The following is an 18,038-nucleotide window of genomic DNA, read 5'->3' on the forward strand; positions in this document are numbered from 1 at the left end:
ATCAACAAGTCCAATATCTGAAACTTCAGAATCCAAAACCTTACTAAGGCTTTATTTGGGACGGCTTTCTTACTGTTTTTTAAAACAGCTTAGTATAAAAATTAAAATTTTTATACTTAAAAATTGCTTTAAGAAGCGGTAAAAAAACCTTCCCAAACGAAGCCTAAATTTCACAACAACAGTTGTTAAGAATCAGTTAATTTTCAAAACCGATTTCCCTAAGTTTCAAAAAATGAAAAATCTCATTATTCAAATTAATTATAGATACAGAAGAAACCAAAATGTGTTACACAAGCAAGCTTCCATTATTCCAGAATTTCATCATGACTTGATCATACTTCATGAAATGAAACTCCAAGCAGTTCTTTAAATCAAAGCTGTGATAAAGATGCTGCATGAGAAAATTGTTATTTTATTGTTGCTCCGCATAAAAATATTACAATAAACACAATGGAGTAAAACTACGGAGTACAACTGACTGCATTTTGGTGAAGACTGTCATGACCATTGCACCAAGGGCTGTAAAGGTCTCAATTGTTAGGTGAAATGATTGTCATCTCTACAATCTCTATTGAAATTAACATAAAGGTACTCTCCAATAAATACAAAGAAACATTGATGATAGTTAGAGGGAGGCGTCAGTGGCTCAAAAAGATAATGGCCACCAAAAGGAGACAGAAAGCTACTTCGGGATGGGTAACTAAGTTACGCCCAAAACTGATTCAGAACAAAAAAAACAATTAAAACCGTTCTGTATTGAGAGTAGAGAACTGCTCTGTTTTAGGAGAACGATGCTCTCGGTTAATTAGAGAGGTAACCAGAAAAACAAAACCTCTAGAGAAGCATGGAGAGTGAACTTTAATTGATGTGGGAGAAGGATCGAGGAAAGGTTTGCATGTGAGATGACATCGTTTACACGGGTAATGAGTATTATAGCAAGCGGTGGATACGAAGTGAGCAGGGATTCGGGATGGGTTTTGGATTTCAGCAGATATATATATATATATATATATATATATATATATATATATATATATATATATAGGATTTTGTACAGAGGTCAACACATATTAGTTCATAAAAATTCCATTTTTATCAACAATTGGCAAGAATAGTTGAGTAAAACATATAAATTTTGTTTAAAAAAATCTATTGATGGAAATTTGAAAGTTTGCTCTCATCAAAAAATACAAATTGGATGTGTTTAGATGAAAAAATTTAGAATCTAAGCAATGTTTTAATATTTGGTACGCTTTAGTTATTTTATTTAGATATCATTAGGTTTTACATTAGTTTATTTTAGTATAAACATGCCTATGTTGATCCCTATCCAAAAAGTGTTGTGTTCTCTAATCATTATGTAGGTTTTTTTGGTCGTTTTAACTCTTTGACCCCTAAGCAAATAAATAAAACTATAAGTAGGACATCTAAAAATCTTATTTCATTATCAAACACACATGTATGTCATGCATGCACATGCATAATTCTATGTACAATACGTGTTTAAGTCCTATATAACTCATCTAACTTAAAATTTTGTTCAGCAATCAATGAGTTATGTCCCACATTCCCTATTTATTACTACAAAAAATAAAAAATAAAAAACCTTCAAATAACTTAAGGCAACAGATGGATAGTAGAAGCCCTTACTACATTGACATCAAAGCCCGAAATCCTCTATATACTGTATTAACCGCGTATAATAAATGAATTATAAATAGATCATGTGTCGCAATGGAGTCGTGCATCAAAAATTGAGGGGAAAAGGATTAGCTGAGAAATTAGCAACAATAATGAAGTCGGAGAATAGCATGAGAGGATTGTTACAATCCTGATAAGATGCCTTAGATCACCAAACAAAAAATCTATGAATCACCCAGCATTCACCCTTTGTGCCATAGTACTGAAGCCATCATAAGGGTATCCACTGAAACCTAGCAACAGTAAAACATGATCTATAACTGAAATTAAGTAATTCATTTTCCTTCAAAGATCAAATTTCTTCTTCCCTTTCTCTAATTCATTTCTTTTCTGATCTGCAATCTACAAGTCACATTTTGTAATTTGTACTTTATAATCATGAATCAGTCATAATTTTTGTCAACAGTCATCCTAATTCTAGTTTGAACTCTGATATCAATTAATCCAGCAATCTAAAATTCTGTCTCGCACACAATTTCTACATAAAAGTAAGCATGAGAAGAATATGAAAAGTGCATGATGTTGAAGATTCATTGAAAATGTTTACATTTTGATATGGCCTGCAGAGTTTTCATGTTTAAAACAAAATTCAATCCATCGACATATCTTTGGTTCTAAGTTATTGTGCTAACGGGTAAACCATTATTCATAACTTGAGCATATTTTAATTCTAGAGTATAATGCTTTTCTAGAAGACTAGAATGTTCTAAGTACTCCAATATCTGAGACTCACAACATAGATTTGAAGCTCTACTCAATAGCTCTATCCACATGAAGATCGTTAGAAGGAAAATAAATGATTTCAACATAAATGGTGGGAAGGATTATTGTAATGCATCAAAAAGTCAATGCTAATTTGTACAGAACAATCTTTAGCTAAGCCAAAAATTTCAAATAATTCCAATATAACATACCTTCTGTATATACCATCTGATTATCTGATTGCAGCCATCCAAAGCCTTCATTCAGAACATTAGCATCTTAAACAGCAGTAGAAATAGCTTTGTCACAAATATTTAGGGTCAATTTCATAAATTCTCAATCTCCATTTGTTCTTGGTTACTGAAACATGATGTGTTAAAACTATTATATACACATCTTAAGGGTGTATTTTTTTAACCTTTATTCTCACACTTTTCAATTACTTATGTTCAACAGAAATTTTAGCTACTGCATTTACATAACATACCTCCCATAGAATATTTTAGATCCTGCATAAAAAACAGAAGAACTGTGACAATCATATCCAATCAAAAAATGTCATAGGTTTCCCCTAATCATTGGATGATTCATAAAATGATTCTCTACAAACCAGAGAAATACATAAACTACAATAAAGTAGAGCAAAAACTATAAACTATCAAGTATGGTTGAACTGGAATTTATGTAGTTATCACTCTTACTACATTCTCTTCTCCTCACAGCTCACATCCTTCTTGTGCATCACAAACAAAATCTGATGTACAGAGTTGAAAAATTATGTTAATTACCATGAAGTTGAGTTTAGCTTTTTCAAGTCCCCTTGACAAAAACAAAATTTATTAGTATGATAAAAGAACTTGAGTATAAAAGTATCACGGAGTTCAAACCATATGCGGTGATAAACAATTCTGAAGAACGACAAGAATTTGCTAGAAAGGCAATGTATCAGAGCTCACTGCAGTGCATAAGCTCGTGAAAGGGATCACTGCTCTCTAACTGCCTAGATATCGCCTCCCTTCTCTTTGCTCTCTCCTGAAAATGCCACTGCAGCAGCTTCCTTTCCAGCAATTACCTCGTCATCTTGCCGGTAGGAACCATAAAACCTTACTCATTTCAACAGAGGTTGTCAAACCCCTCTCTTCTGCTCTCTACATAATCACAATCCCACAAGACATCCTCCCTTCTTGATGCGACCCGTTGTGTCACACACATTCTCGATGTCACCTGCCTCCACTCACACGCCGAACACCAAGACATTCCTTTAGAGACTCATCCATAGGAGCCGCAGATCTTACCTTCCCACATAATGGATCACAGAGGAAACCTCTTCCACCCTGTCAACACCATCAATGCTGCAATTTTTGTACTTCACAGGCACATCTTTAATTAAATTATATGTACTAAACACAAGAAAGTGATACCAGACAATAGTATGCAATGGCTGTTAAATGCATCTTTAAGGAGTGATAAGAGTAAAAAAATAATCTGCATAAAGATGGAAGGCAATAAAAGATAATTGTATAATATAAATTTAATTTATTTTAAAAAGGTGAACTTGAGCTCGCTTTTGATATAGATGCACTGATAAAAATGCAATAAGAACAAAAGTTTAGGTCCCAATAAGATATCTATCAAGATTTGGAGAATAATGAGATCTATTAATATAATATAATTTGTGAATCATTTTAAGGAAATTCAAAAGAATATGTTAAATAATTAGAGAAGTGTTTAATATTAGCATAAAAAAAAAGAGTTCAGGATAATGTGAAATGCAGGGAAATCACAGTTATTAGTTAGTCATAAAATGAAATTATGAGAGAACAAACCAAGTGAACAACTTTTTCCTGCCAACCATAATGCATAATTAAACCACATAAGTTTATTTTTCACTAAATTATCTTCAATAGCTACTAGGCCTTCAATTTCTTTAATATTATTAATCCTCACTCCATCCCTGTGAGTTTAATCACATATCTTAACATTATTGTTTTTCATATTCTGGTTATTAGTAACTTCTTTTTTGCCCAACACTCAGATTAATATAAAGCATTACACAATCCATCCAATTATATTTGGATAAAAATATAATTAGCGCCAACAAAATTATTGTCACATAGCATTCTTGAGGCCCTTCTTCATTTTAACTATTCAAATTTTAAACTTTTGAAGTTATATAATCATTCAGATTTGTATAAATAATATATCTAAAATACATAGATTTATCACATCTATATATCACCATCTTCAAACAAAATTAAATTATAATTATCAATTTTGCACCAATTTAAACTACATATCATATATCTAGCCTTTGTTACATAAAATTTAAGCGCATATCTTCTATGAGTTCATCTACTATTTTGAATTTTTATTTTTTTCAAAAGACGTCTCATTTGTCAAAAGTCAGACAATCAAAAAAGAACTTAGTCCTATTCTATAATGTTGACTCAATAATTAGCTGGTGTTCAACTAGTTTTCATAAATTAAATTATAGATTAATGCATATATGCATAAAAATATATATATTCCATAATTTCTAATAAGACTTTCACAAAGCCTTCAAATTTCTGAACAATACTTGTTCAGCTCGATAACTAACCAAACACACAGAAAATTTTGACTTGCATGCTTCATGAGCCGAGTTAAACAATAGTTAAGCTCAGCTTACTTAGACCCCTAATCAAAATTAAGTAATGGAGATTATAGGATCTACAAATAGCCTATAGCACATAGCACAGTACTTCACTCTATATTTTATATTTGCATGCAACATCATAACTACCAAAAAAAAAAATTAATGTTTAACCTTAAATATAACCTTATTGTGCTTGAAAATTTTCTGATCACTCCACATATACTTATAATTCATGCGTATTTCTTATAACATAAAAAATTTGGACGAGTATCTTTTCTCCTTATTGCCAACCAAATCTATCTGTGAAAATTGATGAAACATTTAATATCAATAAAAATCATATGAAGATCTATTGTTTCTTTTTATAGTATCTCAGTAGTACCCTTAACAAAATATCACCTCTAAAGTAGACTTTTCCTTCCAAGGAACAAATTAATTCTCTGATCCCAATTAAATTTTACAAAGCATTATATACCAAAAAATTATTAAATGCTAAATCCTCCATAATTTTCATAACCATTACAGCTTCTTTTTTCTTAATTAATACTTCTACTTGCTTGCCAAAAAAGAAGAAGCTATGAAACCGTTCAACATTATCAAGAAGCAAAGAGGACATAGAACTCTAGATTCTAAACAAGATTAATAATCAAAAGCTTAACAAACCCTGTAAATTCTACAAACAAAAAACAGGAAAGAAAAAAAAAAGAGATATGCAACAAACCTCAACATGCTTTCCTCTTTTAGTGATCCAATAAGAAGAAGGAAGCATTTCTTCTTGATTATTGTCCCTGCAAGCTGCAATGGACAATTTATATTATAGAATTCTAGATATCAATTAGAAGAGTAGAATTTCTGCCGATAAGAATTCTGAGGCCTTCTTAATCTAAATATTTACTTCAGAACGTACTAACATCACTTGATAGAAATACAAAAATAAAACATTCAGTTGTCTAATTTTCATCACCATCACAGTAGTTGAAATGGACTGGTAAGATTATGGACTCATAGAAATTATTTTAACTACTAAGATTCTATAATTAGCTATTGCAAAGTAAATATTAAGTAGGTGTCCCACAAAACACGTTTATTCTGTGAAAACACTTGATATAAAGAAAAAAGAAGAGAATTTCATAAAGACTCGATTCACTTATGCACCATCTAAACTCAATTTTCTCATGTCAGATAGTGAGTAGCACCTACCTAATATTTTTTCCCTTCGCAATAGCAATAAAAATTAATAAAAATTATATTTTATGGTATCCGTATATTGTGTAATATAGATTAGTGGAAAACAGTAATAGAATCCAGCCAGAGGTATAGCAGCTATAGCTAAAATAAATAGAACTGAAATGGTCTTACTTTTAGAGTGTAATAATAGATGCATCAAGAAAATTTCTTAAAAATTGGTTGAATAATAATTGATGGATACCAGTAAGTGGCTCTAGAGCTTGAAACTTACTACCATAATACGATTAAACAAAGTTAAAAAATAGAACATCCAAGCCATCTTGACTTCAAATAGAATCAGTTAGGCATACTGAACATGACTACTGCTTAAAACTTATTTAATGATCAAATGAAATGAATGTTGGTGAATCCTTTCAGTGATTGATTAGACATCTACTACTGGCATGACAAGTTAAAGCAGCCTGGCGATTCAGAAGAGCAATTCAGAAGAGAGATCATATTTCTCATGCTGGAACTAAGAAACTACTATAATGTTAATGAACAATGAAATGTCAATGGATCTGTCATATTGGCGAGTTCCTGAAGCATCATTAAAAAAGAGTTAGTTAAAGTTATATTACAGTTATTTATTCATGGTTCTCCACACTTTCCAATCAGGATGATTAGTGTAGTAAACTATCAAACAAGACGAGCCAGTATGACCATTATCATGATAATTTTGAGCCTGCTTTGTGGTGTCCTGTCCATTCATTATGTGGTTGGATCTGTAACAGGTATTAGGTTCAAGTTCTGCCTTTTTGGTTTTTGGAAGAATTTGTACCTGCTTAGTTTCAAACGCTTTATTTTGAAAACCTATCAAACTAATTCTGACCAATTATGTGATTTATTGTTCTCTTTTTTCTCTTCTCAATTATGAAAGCACAAGGACACTGCTTTATATTTTACTATATAATTCAGACAATAACAATAATTAATCTAATAACAATAATTAATCTAATACTGTCAAATTCTCATTTAAATCTAATAAAAAAAAGTTTTTTAGGTCTACGGTCTACCTCTACCTCTTTTAACATAGGCCAAATTTAATACATCTACTCTCCTAACCGGGTCATCTGAAGACCGACATTTTTTGTGACCAATCCATCTAAGGTGACTCTCTCTAATCTTATTTGCCACGAGAGCTACTCCAACATTTTCATGTATATACTCATTTCACATTCTATCTCTAAGAAAAAAGCCACTCATCTAACTTAGCATCCTCATCTCTGCAACACTTAATTATATGCTTCTCTTTTAATAGCCAACAATTTGTGCATAGGAACCTAACAGAAAATCTATCTCCAACAACAACAACATCAAGTCTTTATCCCATTTTGTGCGGAGCGGAAAATCTATCTCCATATGAAAATAAATATTTTGAAGAGTAGAAATGTAAGATCTAATATAAAAAAAGTATAAAACCCTAAATTCTAAAGTAAAGTTTTGACAAAAATGATTCATATGAATAAAGTTATTAAGGATAAAAGAAGGAAATATGCATTCAAATGGAAGCCAATCAGAGAGGGATACATAATCCAATCATCTTCCTTAGAAACTAACTTATCCTTCAAGGAAGAGAGGGCTCTTGCTATTGCAAGGAAAATTCAAAACCATGAGAAAGAAAAAAAGAAACAAGAAGAGGTTTTATTTTGTGAGAAAGAGGGGTGGAAAGAGTGCGAGTGAGGGGAGCAATGGAAATGGAAGAGGAAGACAAATTATAGGAGGGAGTGAGGGATAGTTGGGGAGAAGAGCTTGAGCGAGGTTAGTTTTCAACAACTTGCACATCTTAATTAACCATAAGATCTCCAAAAAAAACCTATAGTATTTATAGAAACGCTTAGCATATAGCAAATGACATGAAAATACTACATAAATAACACAAAATGAGGAATACTAATGGCACAAAAAGAGTGAAACAGGATATCAACAAATAATGTTAGTTTGGAAGCTCGTTGGCTTTTAGTCTCATCATATCTAATCTGCATTATGATACCTCCAAGAAGAAAGAAGAATATATATATATAGTATTCATGATATAGCAATGTTTAAAATTGCATAATTGGGTATTGAGGCGTTTTTCGTTCGTGAGGCGAGATGTAAGCCTCAAGGCGTTTTAAGGCGTAAGCCTATACTAATGAGTAAATAATATCTAAAACATGAAAATGCACAAGATATGAAGTAAAATCAAAATATCCCAATAATAAGACAACATGAATATAATAATATACCGGTCTGCCAGGGGTCCAATGGGGCACTGCCCCCTGACGGGGTTCGACTAAGCGGTACCAAGCATGTACTGAGCGGTACCGAGCATGTACATTTAGAATATTTTATATAAAATTTGCATTATTTTTTATTTTGTATTTCTATTTTTCTATCTAAAGACATGTATGACCGGCGATGGCATATTTTGAAGTAGAGGAAGCATTAAAGAAACAAGTAGTTGAAACTTCGTTAATAGCCATTATCCCCCTTATCCACCATTTTTCCCTCCAAATGTAGTAGTCCAAGAGTCATGCAGTGCTTATAATATGACGTAAAAAATATTATATTTTTTATTGATGAATTAAATATTTTGATGAAGACCTGGTCTTCTCTTTACTTGGTGATTGATCACTTCAAATATTGCCTTCTTTGATGAGTAAGGTGATTCCTCTTTCTCCTTTAAATTACTTGTTAACTATTCCAACGCCTCTCCACTCTCCTCGGCTCTTCCTACACTTCATAAGCACCCTCCAAGAAAAAAAAAACTAGGAACACTTCCCATATACCCCAATTCCCTCCTTGAAGCTCCAAACCAAAACAAAGTGAACTAAGACTTAGTTTTATTCCCTGCACGGCTGCACCTCAACACTCTTAAACACCACCAAATCCTACCCCTGACTCTAGATCGCAAGTTAACATCTTAAGATAACCATCCACCACAAATTTTAATATTTTATACCACATAAATATTTCCTAAAAGTGATCTTCCAAATAAACACAAACTAAACAAATTTTAGCATTCCTTCCATCATGCCCTTCCAAACCTCTCATTTTCATACCATAAACTCTAGAGCACAACTTGACACACTAAGTTGAACATGATAGTCAGTGCTGGCCACTAATCTCATCGAAAGGTCACCAACAACCATCAATTCATCTGTGGTAAAATAACATACCAATTGTATATAGATAGTTATTTTTATAAAGGAGCCCTTTGGGCGGAAAAACATCATAACATTTGATAACAAGCTGCTTGGTACATGGGAAAAAAGATGATTTCTTCATAGCCTACAAATCAAGTTTGGGGCACCCTTGAAAGGTAGTAACATTTTAGCAAGGAGGATCCATATTCTCCTTCTTTCAAAATTTTATTTGTGCCTAAATTATAAAAGCTTGCTTTACTGAAATCCAAGAGCAGGCTAGTAAAATATAGTCTTTTAAGATGATTTTGAGAATCAGAAGAACAATAGAATTATTTATTCTTTTTGCTATAATAGATTTCATTACCATCCATCTTAGGAGACTCACTAGCAAGATGGATATCACTCAAAAGAGATTAAATTAAAGGAACAAGAACATAAAGTTCAGAATGTCCATGACATGGGCGTGTAAACTAGAAGGATGCAGTCTTCTATCAGATATAGGCATATCAAGCCAATTGATACATTTCAAGCTGGATTTCAATCAATTCACACCAATAAACATAAGAAGATAAAATAATAAAAAATGGTAAAAAAAAACATATAAGATGACCCCCACTTGCTCGTGCACACTCTTCTTCATTATTAAAAAAAACAGAAATTTCAAAAAAAATTGAGTCTGCAGTAAGTGCTCCAAGTCAGAAAGGCATAATAACTTTAGTTGAACTCTATTTTATACATGAAATTGTAAATGTTTTATAGGTATGTAACCCATTTATTCTTTAGCAGATACAACGATTAAGTCATAGCTTGGAGCTAAAAACAGAAAAAGCTGCACAATACACTTCCATGACTTACTGATAGGGGACGGGTGCATAGAAAGGATGAAGAAAATTGAAGTTGCTTCAAAGCTGTTGACAATTGATGTCTCACCATTCCCTAAACTGATTTATACCAGAACGATACCAAAATATACATATTCATTACTTTGGTAGATGGCAAAGAAAACAAAATAGTGAGCACTTCCATTGGATATAATTCTTTATGATACAAGTTTTATGAAGACAAACAGCTATGGGTATATAAGTGATGACTTCCTTTATGCCTATTCATAACTACTTTGTCAAGTTAACTGTTTTATTTGCATATCTAATGCTCGAATGCCAAAAAGGGTTCAGGAAACCAAGAAAACTGATACTAATGTGATATTATTTTACCTAGATAATACATAATGAAGATTGGACATCCTGCTGTTAGCAGTATATAGAGTGAAAACTTTAAAAAATAAAAATAAAAATAAAGCACTAAAAATCTAGTGTCATTATTTATTTACAAGCAGTTGACATGTTATAAAAAATGCTCTTCAAAACTAAATCAACTAAATGTTGAAAATCATATGGCTGCAGAATAATTGTGTCAAGAAGGTATAGATGCAACGGCTGAACTCAGACCACCCTTTCAAGAAGGCAGCTGCTTGAAGATGATACAACAAATACTTCAGATCTTCACTTTGCAAGGTAAATAAACTTACTCCCCCTACTTGACATTATGGACTATGGCGAACATGAAACTCTTGAGAGAGATTGTGCATGATTGACCATAGGACACGGGTATATATCCAACCTTTTGCGGAACATTATCATTACTTTCGATAAGCACTGAGAGAAACGATTTAACTGAAGTTACAAAACCATCGGTTCCCCGCTTACGTAGAGGGCTTAGCATTAGGAGGCAGAACCAAAAGTAGAGCATAGTTTATTCCTCTGAAGAATATATGCATATCTTCTCAAGCTGTACAGGCCAACATACTCCAAGTACCCGAGGATTGGATTGCATGGCCACCCTAAAATCAGTCATTGATGCAGAATAGCACTGACTGGAGTTTCGCACATCTTCGCCGTGCCATAAACCATTAATTCCATGTTGAAAGTTGCCTCTTGTCCCACTAAAATTATTATTCCCAGACCTTGACCTAGCTAGCTCCAGACATGGTTTTATCATCTTCTTTAGATATGCATCCAATGCATGATTTAGCAAATTAACATAATCAACTGACAAATCAAGACCCTCAGTTTCCAATTTACGCTCCAAACACTTCCTCAAAGACAGCATATCTGGTAGCATGGAACTGATTCGGCAACACTCATGTACTTCTGACTTGGCAAGATGTAAAATTGATGCATATCTATTAGGGAGAGCTCTACGGTTAAGGCCCCCCGAATTCAAGACAATACCTAAGGGAGCTCGGATAGGACTTCTACTTTGGATGCTTGGACTACCTCTCACCTGTTCTACCTCTTCTCCATCTTCCACAGATAAAACTTCCAACAAAGCTTTGCTACCAATAGATATCAACTCAGGTGCACTTTGTTGCTCTCTTGACCTTTGCACATCACAGGAATTAGTAAATTCCATTACGTTTCCAGAAGGCATCTTCCCATGAGGACCAAGAGGACTTGGGCGGTCATTAAGCCTGCGATCCCGGCTAGTAATAGACCTTCCTTTGCGAGGTGATACAGGCAAAATGTCACTGAACTGACCATTTGATGTTATAGTACTTCGAGAATTACCTGTAGTCGCATGCCTACTGGGTGGACCATGAGAGAAACAAGCATTGCTTAGTATTGAACGAATGAGCAAGTTATGCAGCCCGACATTTTCCTTCCCCATGATACTAAAGCAGAATCTGTCAAACTCCATCTTACTGAGTTTCAGATTCAGCAATCTTCTTAAGTTGAAGAAATACTTCTCAGCTTTCTGCCGCCCAAGTTTCTTGCTGATCTGCAATTTAAGGTCCAAAGTGTCCACTCGGGAGAACTGCCTCTGCGGAGGCATCAGAACCTCGAAATACTTTAACACAAAATCAGCTACGATCACTACCACCGAGTAAATAAATCTTAATGAGCATGAAGTAGCCTACCCTTCCAGGAAAGTTGGAGTAGATTTACCAGCTGGATAAATCCCCCTAAAAAAATTTGTGCAAAATCACTAGTTGGAGATAAGTGGCACAAAAACAGACAAAAACACAATCAACTCACCAAAAAAAATTATGCAACATCGCAAACCTTTCATAGCCTCGCTAATTAATCTTAAAAGAACATAAAAAAACAAACTTGGAAATCTCCACCATCAAATAAATAAGGTTTTAAGCCACAAAAAACAAAACCTACAAACCAAACAAGTAAAGCGATCAAACCTCCAAATTCCAGTAAAAAAACACCAACATTCGATCCAGTAAACACATCCCAGCCCCAGTTCAAACATGAAAAAGCTGAAAAATCCTCCTCCAATTAAGAATGCAGTTACCAAAAGATCAAAAAACAATCAAAACGAAAGGCCTCCCAAAATGAACTCGGATCCCAAAAGAAAACCCTCGCCCCAGTCACAAAAAGAAACAAATGAAGCGATCGAAGAACGCAATCATTGCTCGATCGATCAAAAAGAGTTCAGATAGAGAGACAGATTAGGGATTTCTACGTACGAGATCATTAAGGGGAGGAACAGAGAGTGTAGGACTTGGATTTTTCCTCCCTTTGAGCACTCGATCGCTGATACCGCATGGAAAGAATCTTCGAACGAAATTTCACCTTTCTCCACTGGCGAATACCTACTAGGGCTCGATTTGGAACCGGCGGGGCAACGAGCGACGAAACGTGGCGAGTCAAAGAAGTCAAAACGAATGTGCTACTGCGAAGGGCGGCTTGAGGGGATTGAGTCCGACCTCTAATTGGGTCGAGCGACGACTCGATGAGCTTTAAAAGGAATTTGAACTTGATGTTGGTATTTATTTGATGAGATGATATGAAAAATAAGACTCAATAATTTTAGTGCTAATTTGATCGTCTAATTAAGACTTAAGATACACAAGCCTTTGCCGGAGTAAGGTAAAGGGAAAGAGGTAATTTCGGTTTTGAAAAAAATACCAAAAGCACCTACATCGGTTATTATCTCTGGAGCAAATGACAAGGAGGCTTCTTCTTCAAGGAGCAGTTTCAGTGATTTATTGAAGAATGATAAGAGTATTCATCTAATAATTTCATCAAGATTGGATAATTCTAATGTGTGGATCAAAAAACCACACATTAAAATTAATTTAAATCAGATCCATGATGAGATTGAAAATGCTAATGTTGTTAAACTTGTGGAGAAAGATATTTCCAATATTCAAGTTTTGAGTAAATCGTTGGTGGTGAAAATTCTTGGAAAAAATTTACCTTTTTTACAATATGCTATTGAATTGAGGAAGCAATGGATGAAATATGAAGGGTTTCATATAACCTTGCTTGATTTTGATTGGCTACTTTGTTCCTTTCAAACTCATGAAGCCATGGAAGAAGTTCTTAATGGAGGTTCATGGTTTGTAGGAGGCTTCGTTGTTGGGTTAGATAAGTGGTCTCCTAACTTCTCTCCCAATTCCTTGGATGGAGTTTCTTCTCCGATATGGGTTCGTCTTCCTCACCTACCTCTTCATTGTTGGGATGAATCTAATATCACAAGGATTGTTTCTAAAATTGGGACTCCTCTATTGTTGGATGGTAACATGTTTAGATGGGGAAGAAGAGAATTTGCTAGAACATGCATTCTGGTGAATTTGAATTCCAAACTCCCTTCTGGTGTTTGGGTTGAAGGTTTGCATGGTAGATTTTTTCAAAAATTTGAATACGAAAATCTATCTTCAATTTGTTTTAAGTGTGGGAGAATAGGACATTTTGATACTGTTTGTCTTAATATTAAAGATGTTTCTTCAAGCTCAATCCATATTGATAATCCTTATGGACCTTGGATGCATGTAAAATTCAAAAAGAAAAATTATGTGAAAAAGCAATCCAAGTATTTTTCTGAAAAAGGAATTTCAAAACAATTGGTAGATCGGAAAGCTAATGCTCAAAGATTGGTGTCCGAGCCTTTGATAGGAGCAGAAAATGTTGATCCATTTATTGATCTTTTTAATGGCAACAATGTGGTGGCTGATCCATTAACCGATCATCTAAAAGATGCATATTTTGTAGATCAATTGGCAATTCAGATGGCCGATCCATTGAAGAATTCAAAATTTAATTGCCAAATTACAAAAAATGCTGAAATCAAGGAAAGAGATGAAGTTGTTAACAATAATTCAATTTTGATAACTGAGCCGGAAGCTAATCCCGTGGAACAACAAATAAAGGTTGGAATTTCGGAAGTTGAAATTTCAATTTTTGAAATCCCACATAATCTAGAGGCAGATAAGGGAGCTAAGACTTCGGTAACTAAGGTGTTACCTGAATAAATTGCTATACCGAAATCGGATGTTGGCGAGAATTCAAAAGTAGGCATGACTGAGTCAGAATTTCAAGAGGAGCAGATCTTGGTATTGACTCCAACAAAGACAACAAGGAATTTTGATATAGATGGTTTTAATAATGGAACTAAAGATGGTTTTTATGAAACCATTTCTCCTTCTTCAACAATCAGTTTAAAATTAAAAAAAAATTGTCTTATTGAAGAATAAAAAGAGTTCTATTAAGGAGCTTGGATCTTCCGGATCTAAACAAAAATTATGCAAGGAACTTCATGATCTAGGACCGATGAAGGAACAAACTAGGAGGATTACTACACTCAGAATGAAGAACTACTTGAAAGGTTCTTCCAAATCATCTCAGTAATATGCTAGCCGATTTTCTCATTGCAAACATCAAAATGGAAAGATACCTGAGGTTGGAGCATCTGAACAAAGAGATTTTCAAATCTCTAGCTTTGGACTACATAACAAAAAGTTGGAGTAGACATCTGAAATACCTATTCTTAGGTGTTTTACGATTGTCCTGGATTATTTGTGATTTCCTTTTGATTTTCTTTTATAGCTTTCTTTTTTTGACTTTTTTGTTTTTTAAATTTATTATATTTGCTTATGGGATCGATCGATACTAGGTCTTATTTTTTAATCAGATGGGAACTCTGGGATACTAACCAACCCTTGGGTTGTTTAAAACTTTGGTATCCCCTGCATCTCAACGGTTTCAAAATAGGAAACAGTGGGTTTCATTTCAAAATTAATAAATTTAATTTAAACAAAAATGCTATAAATAAGGATCCTTTTTCTCTTGAACAAGGATCTATTAGTTTATATTTCCTAGTTTGTATTAGGTCGTTTTTTATTTCATCTTAATGCAAATATTGCATTTCTGTAAAAAAAAAAAAAAAAAAAAAAAAAAAAAAAAAGACTTAAGATGGGACTAGGGGTGAAACCGAGTCAAGCCAACTCACGAGCCGGCTCAAACTCGTGAGTCGAGGTTATCGAGTGTTGAGCTTGAGCAGAATTTTGAGCTCATTGGATTGTCTAGCTAAAGGTCGATCCTCATGATGCTATGCTCAATTACTCGTCGGGCGACTAAGCGCGGAATTAAAATCGCAAAGCAGGCTCAAACTTAAAAGGCTGAAGTGGAAATGGGAATCGTGAGGGCAAGCTCAGACGCCGAAAGTGAAATCACAAAAGGCGGGGATAGGCCACGGACGTAAAATCATGGCTCGAATCGTAGAATCAAGGAGCTTTACGAGCTCGGGCTCGTCTTGTAAGCTCGACTCGAGTTTAAGCTCAAAAATTGCCTCCTGAATCGAGCTCGAGTTAAGACTGACTTGAGCTCTATTCGACTCTTTTGCACCCCTATTTGCGACAGCTTTTGGCCACGGCTAATTCATTGTTTTCAAGAAGTTTTTGTGCGAAAAAATTATTTTAGAAAATAATAAGAAAATTGTCACAAATAAAGTCTAAATAACTTGAATAAAAATAAACAAAATAAAAATTTATTAATTTTAATGCTTAAAGATGGAGTGTAGTACCCACAAAAGAAATAAAATTTTTAAGAGGTATAGTACAGTTGAAAGTTGAAATTATTCCCTTAACTTTAATTTTATATTATAAATGAATGCCTAACTCCATAATTAGAGGGAGGACAACTTAGACATTGTCTCTTAAGGTTTTGGTTGAACATGTTGAAGACCTACGGCACCAACATTTGACAATTGGGATCGTTCAAATGTGCTAAATGATATAGCTCGTAAAATTTACTATGAGTGTCAATTTATGACATGACCTAAAAATTTGACCCAAACTCTAGTAAAAAAAATACGGTTTCAGGTTCTAATTTCCAACCCATTTCAAAAATAAGTCATGTACGGCTCAACTAGTTAACCCGGAACTAGCCCGTGTCTTGCCTGTAGCCTCGCGTCACACGTCCCGGCCCGCCCTACACACCACATCGTGCTTGTTGTTGGCAATCTCTCATGTCGCATATGCACGCTACAGCACGTTGTGTTGGAAGCTAGCACCTCGCCCCACCCACTATCATTGCGTTCGCACCCGCATTCTGCCCGCTCGTATCGCGCTTGACACTCGTGATCACACCCGCCTTGCCGGGGTCAATATGTTAGGTCCGTGTCGACCCGAGTATTGGGTGAGTCAAGTTTACTTTCAAAAATTTGACTCATTTGTGTATTCAGATCGGGTTCGGATTGCATTAATTGAGGACGGGTCAATTTAGGATTGGACCAAACTTGACTCAAAAATTAATTTTAACACCCCCACAATTCACCAAAAAGTGAATTCTATTATTAATTTTGACTACTTAAAACTTGATTCATATACACTCAGAAATATCAATGATATTAGATTGCTCCAAAGAAGACAAACAAATGATTTCTAGCTTGTGCCCAATCATGACTTTTTTTATGAGGGTAAAAAATAGTCTTTATTTTAAGTATTTGTTGTAGCATAACAAGTTTGAGGCAGAAGTCTATTTTTTTATGACAGTAATTTGATTTATAAATATGATAATATTATTAGGCTTTGTACAAGTGGAGTCATTATTATATAAGTAGTAGACTACTAATGTGCAAACATAGGAAAATACAATGATAATACATGAAATGAATACAATTATTAATAATTTATAATAAAAAAATCATTTTTAAAAATTTTAATATTCTCGTCATCATCATTGAAGTAGTTGACTACCATCATGATTGTTACTTATGAATATAGAGTGAGTTTTACAAGCAATTTATGTTGGATTGAAATTATACAAAGCTTTTCTTTTATATAATGAAAGGTGAAGCTTGTTGGCTTTATTCTATTAAGATTATTTTGTAAGTTACTAAAGAATAGGGGTGTCAATTTCAGGTCACGGGTCGAATCTGAAATTGACCCGACACTATTTAGGTCAACCCGAACCCGACCCATTTTTGCAAACGGGTCGATTTTTCGAACCCAAACTAGACCCGTTTTGGGTTCGGGTCAACCCGACCCAACCTAATTGACCATGCCAACAAAAAATCACTAGTTTTTTGGTCCAAAAATGGGTCAATCTCGAGTTGTTGGGTCAAAAACGAGTTTTCGAGTCAAAACGGGTCAATTTTGGGTCAACTCGAACCCAAACTGATTTTTAAATTAGTCGAATTGTAGAACCCAAGCCTGACTCGTTTAAGGTTCAGGTCAACCCAAACCCAAAATTTTCGTGTTGGGTCCAATATTGACACCCATACTAAAAAATATTATTTGTATCTCATTTATGTTATTTTTCCTAGAAATAATATGATTGTATTTTTTATCTTGTAATATTTTCCATTGTTCATGTCATTGATAGGAAAAATTATTCTATGCAAATGCCGAA

The 18,038-nt window shown here is 34.0% G+C and overlaps 1 protein-coding gene across 2 annotated transcripts; it reads right to left on the minus strand.

Annotated features, from left to right (window-relative positions):
- Positions 1-10,563: 10,563 nt before the first annotated feature.
- On the minus strand, positions 10,564-13,114 carry LOC110099350. 2 transcript variants are annotated; one of them, XM_028693504.1, is made up of 3 exons: positions 12,872-13,114; positions 12,311-12,355; positions 10,564-12,240 (listed from the first exon to the last, which is right to left on the minus strand). In XM_028693504.1, exon 3 carries the CDS (start codon positions 12,223-12,225, stop codon positions 11,146-11,148), a length of 1,080 nt encoding a protein of 359 aa, XP_028549337.1. In that variant the 5' UTR covers positions 12,226-12,240; positions 12,311-12,355; positions 12,872-13,114; the 3' UTR covers positions 10,564-11,145. The 2 variants fall into 2 exon arrangements, with proteins under 2 accessions (XP_028549337.1, XP_020682127.1); XM_020826468.2 differs by having other exon boundaries at positions 10,564-12,355; positions 12,872-13,113.
- Positions 13,115-18,038: the final 4,924 nt, after the last annotated feature.

Source organism: Dendrobium catenatum, unplaced genomic scaffold, assembly GCF_001605985.2.
Source record: "Dendrobium catenatum unplaced genomic scaffold, ASM160598v2 fragScaff_scaffold_312, whole genome shotgun sequence".
Taxonomy (NCBI): Eukaryota; Viridiplantae; Streptophyta; class Magnoliopsida; order Asparagales; family Orchidaceae; genus Dendrobium; species Dendrobium catenatum.

Excerpts from the sequence above, each read along its gene's own strand:
- LOC110099350 (XM_028693504.1), bottom strand. The coding sequence starts at position 12,225 with ATGCCTCCGCAGAGGCAGTTCTCCCGAGTGGACACTTTGGACCTTAAA.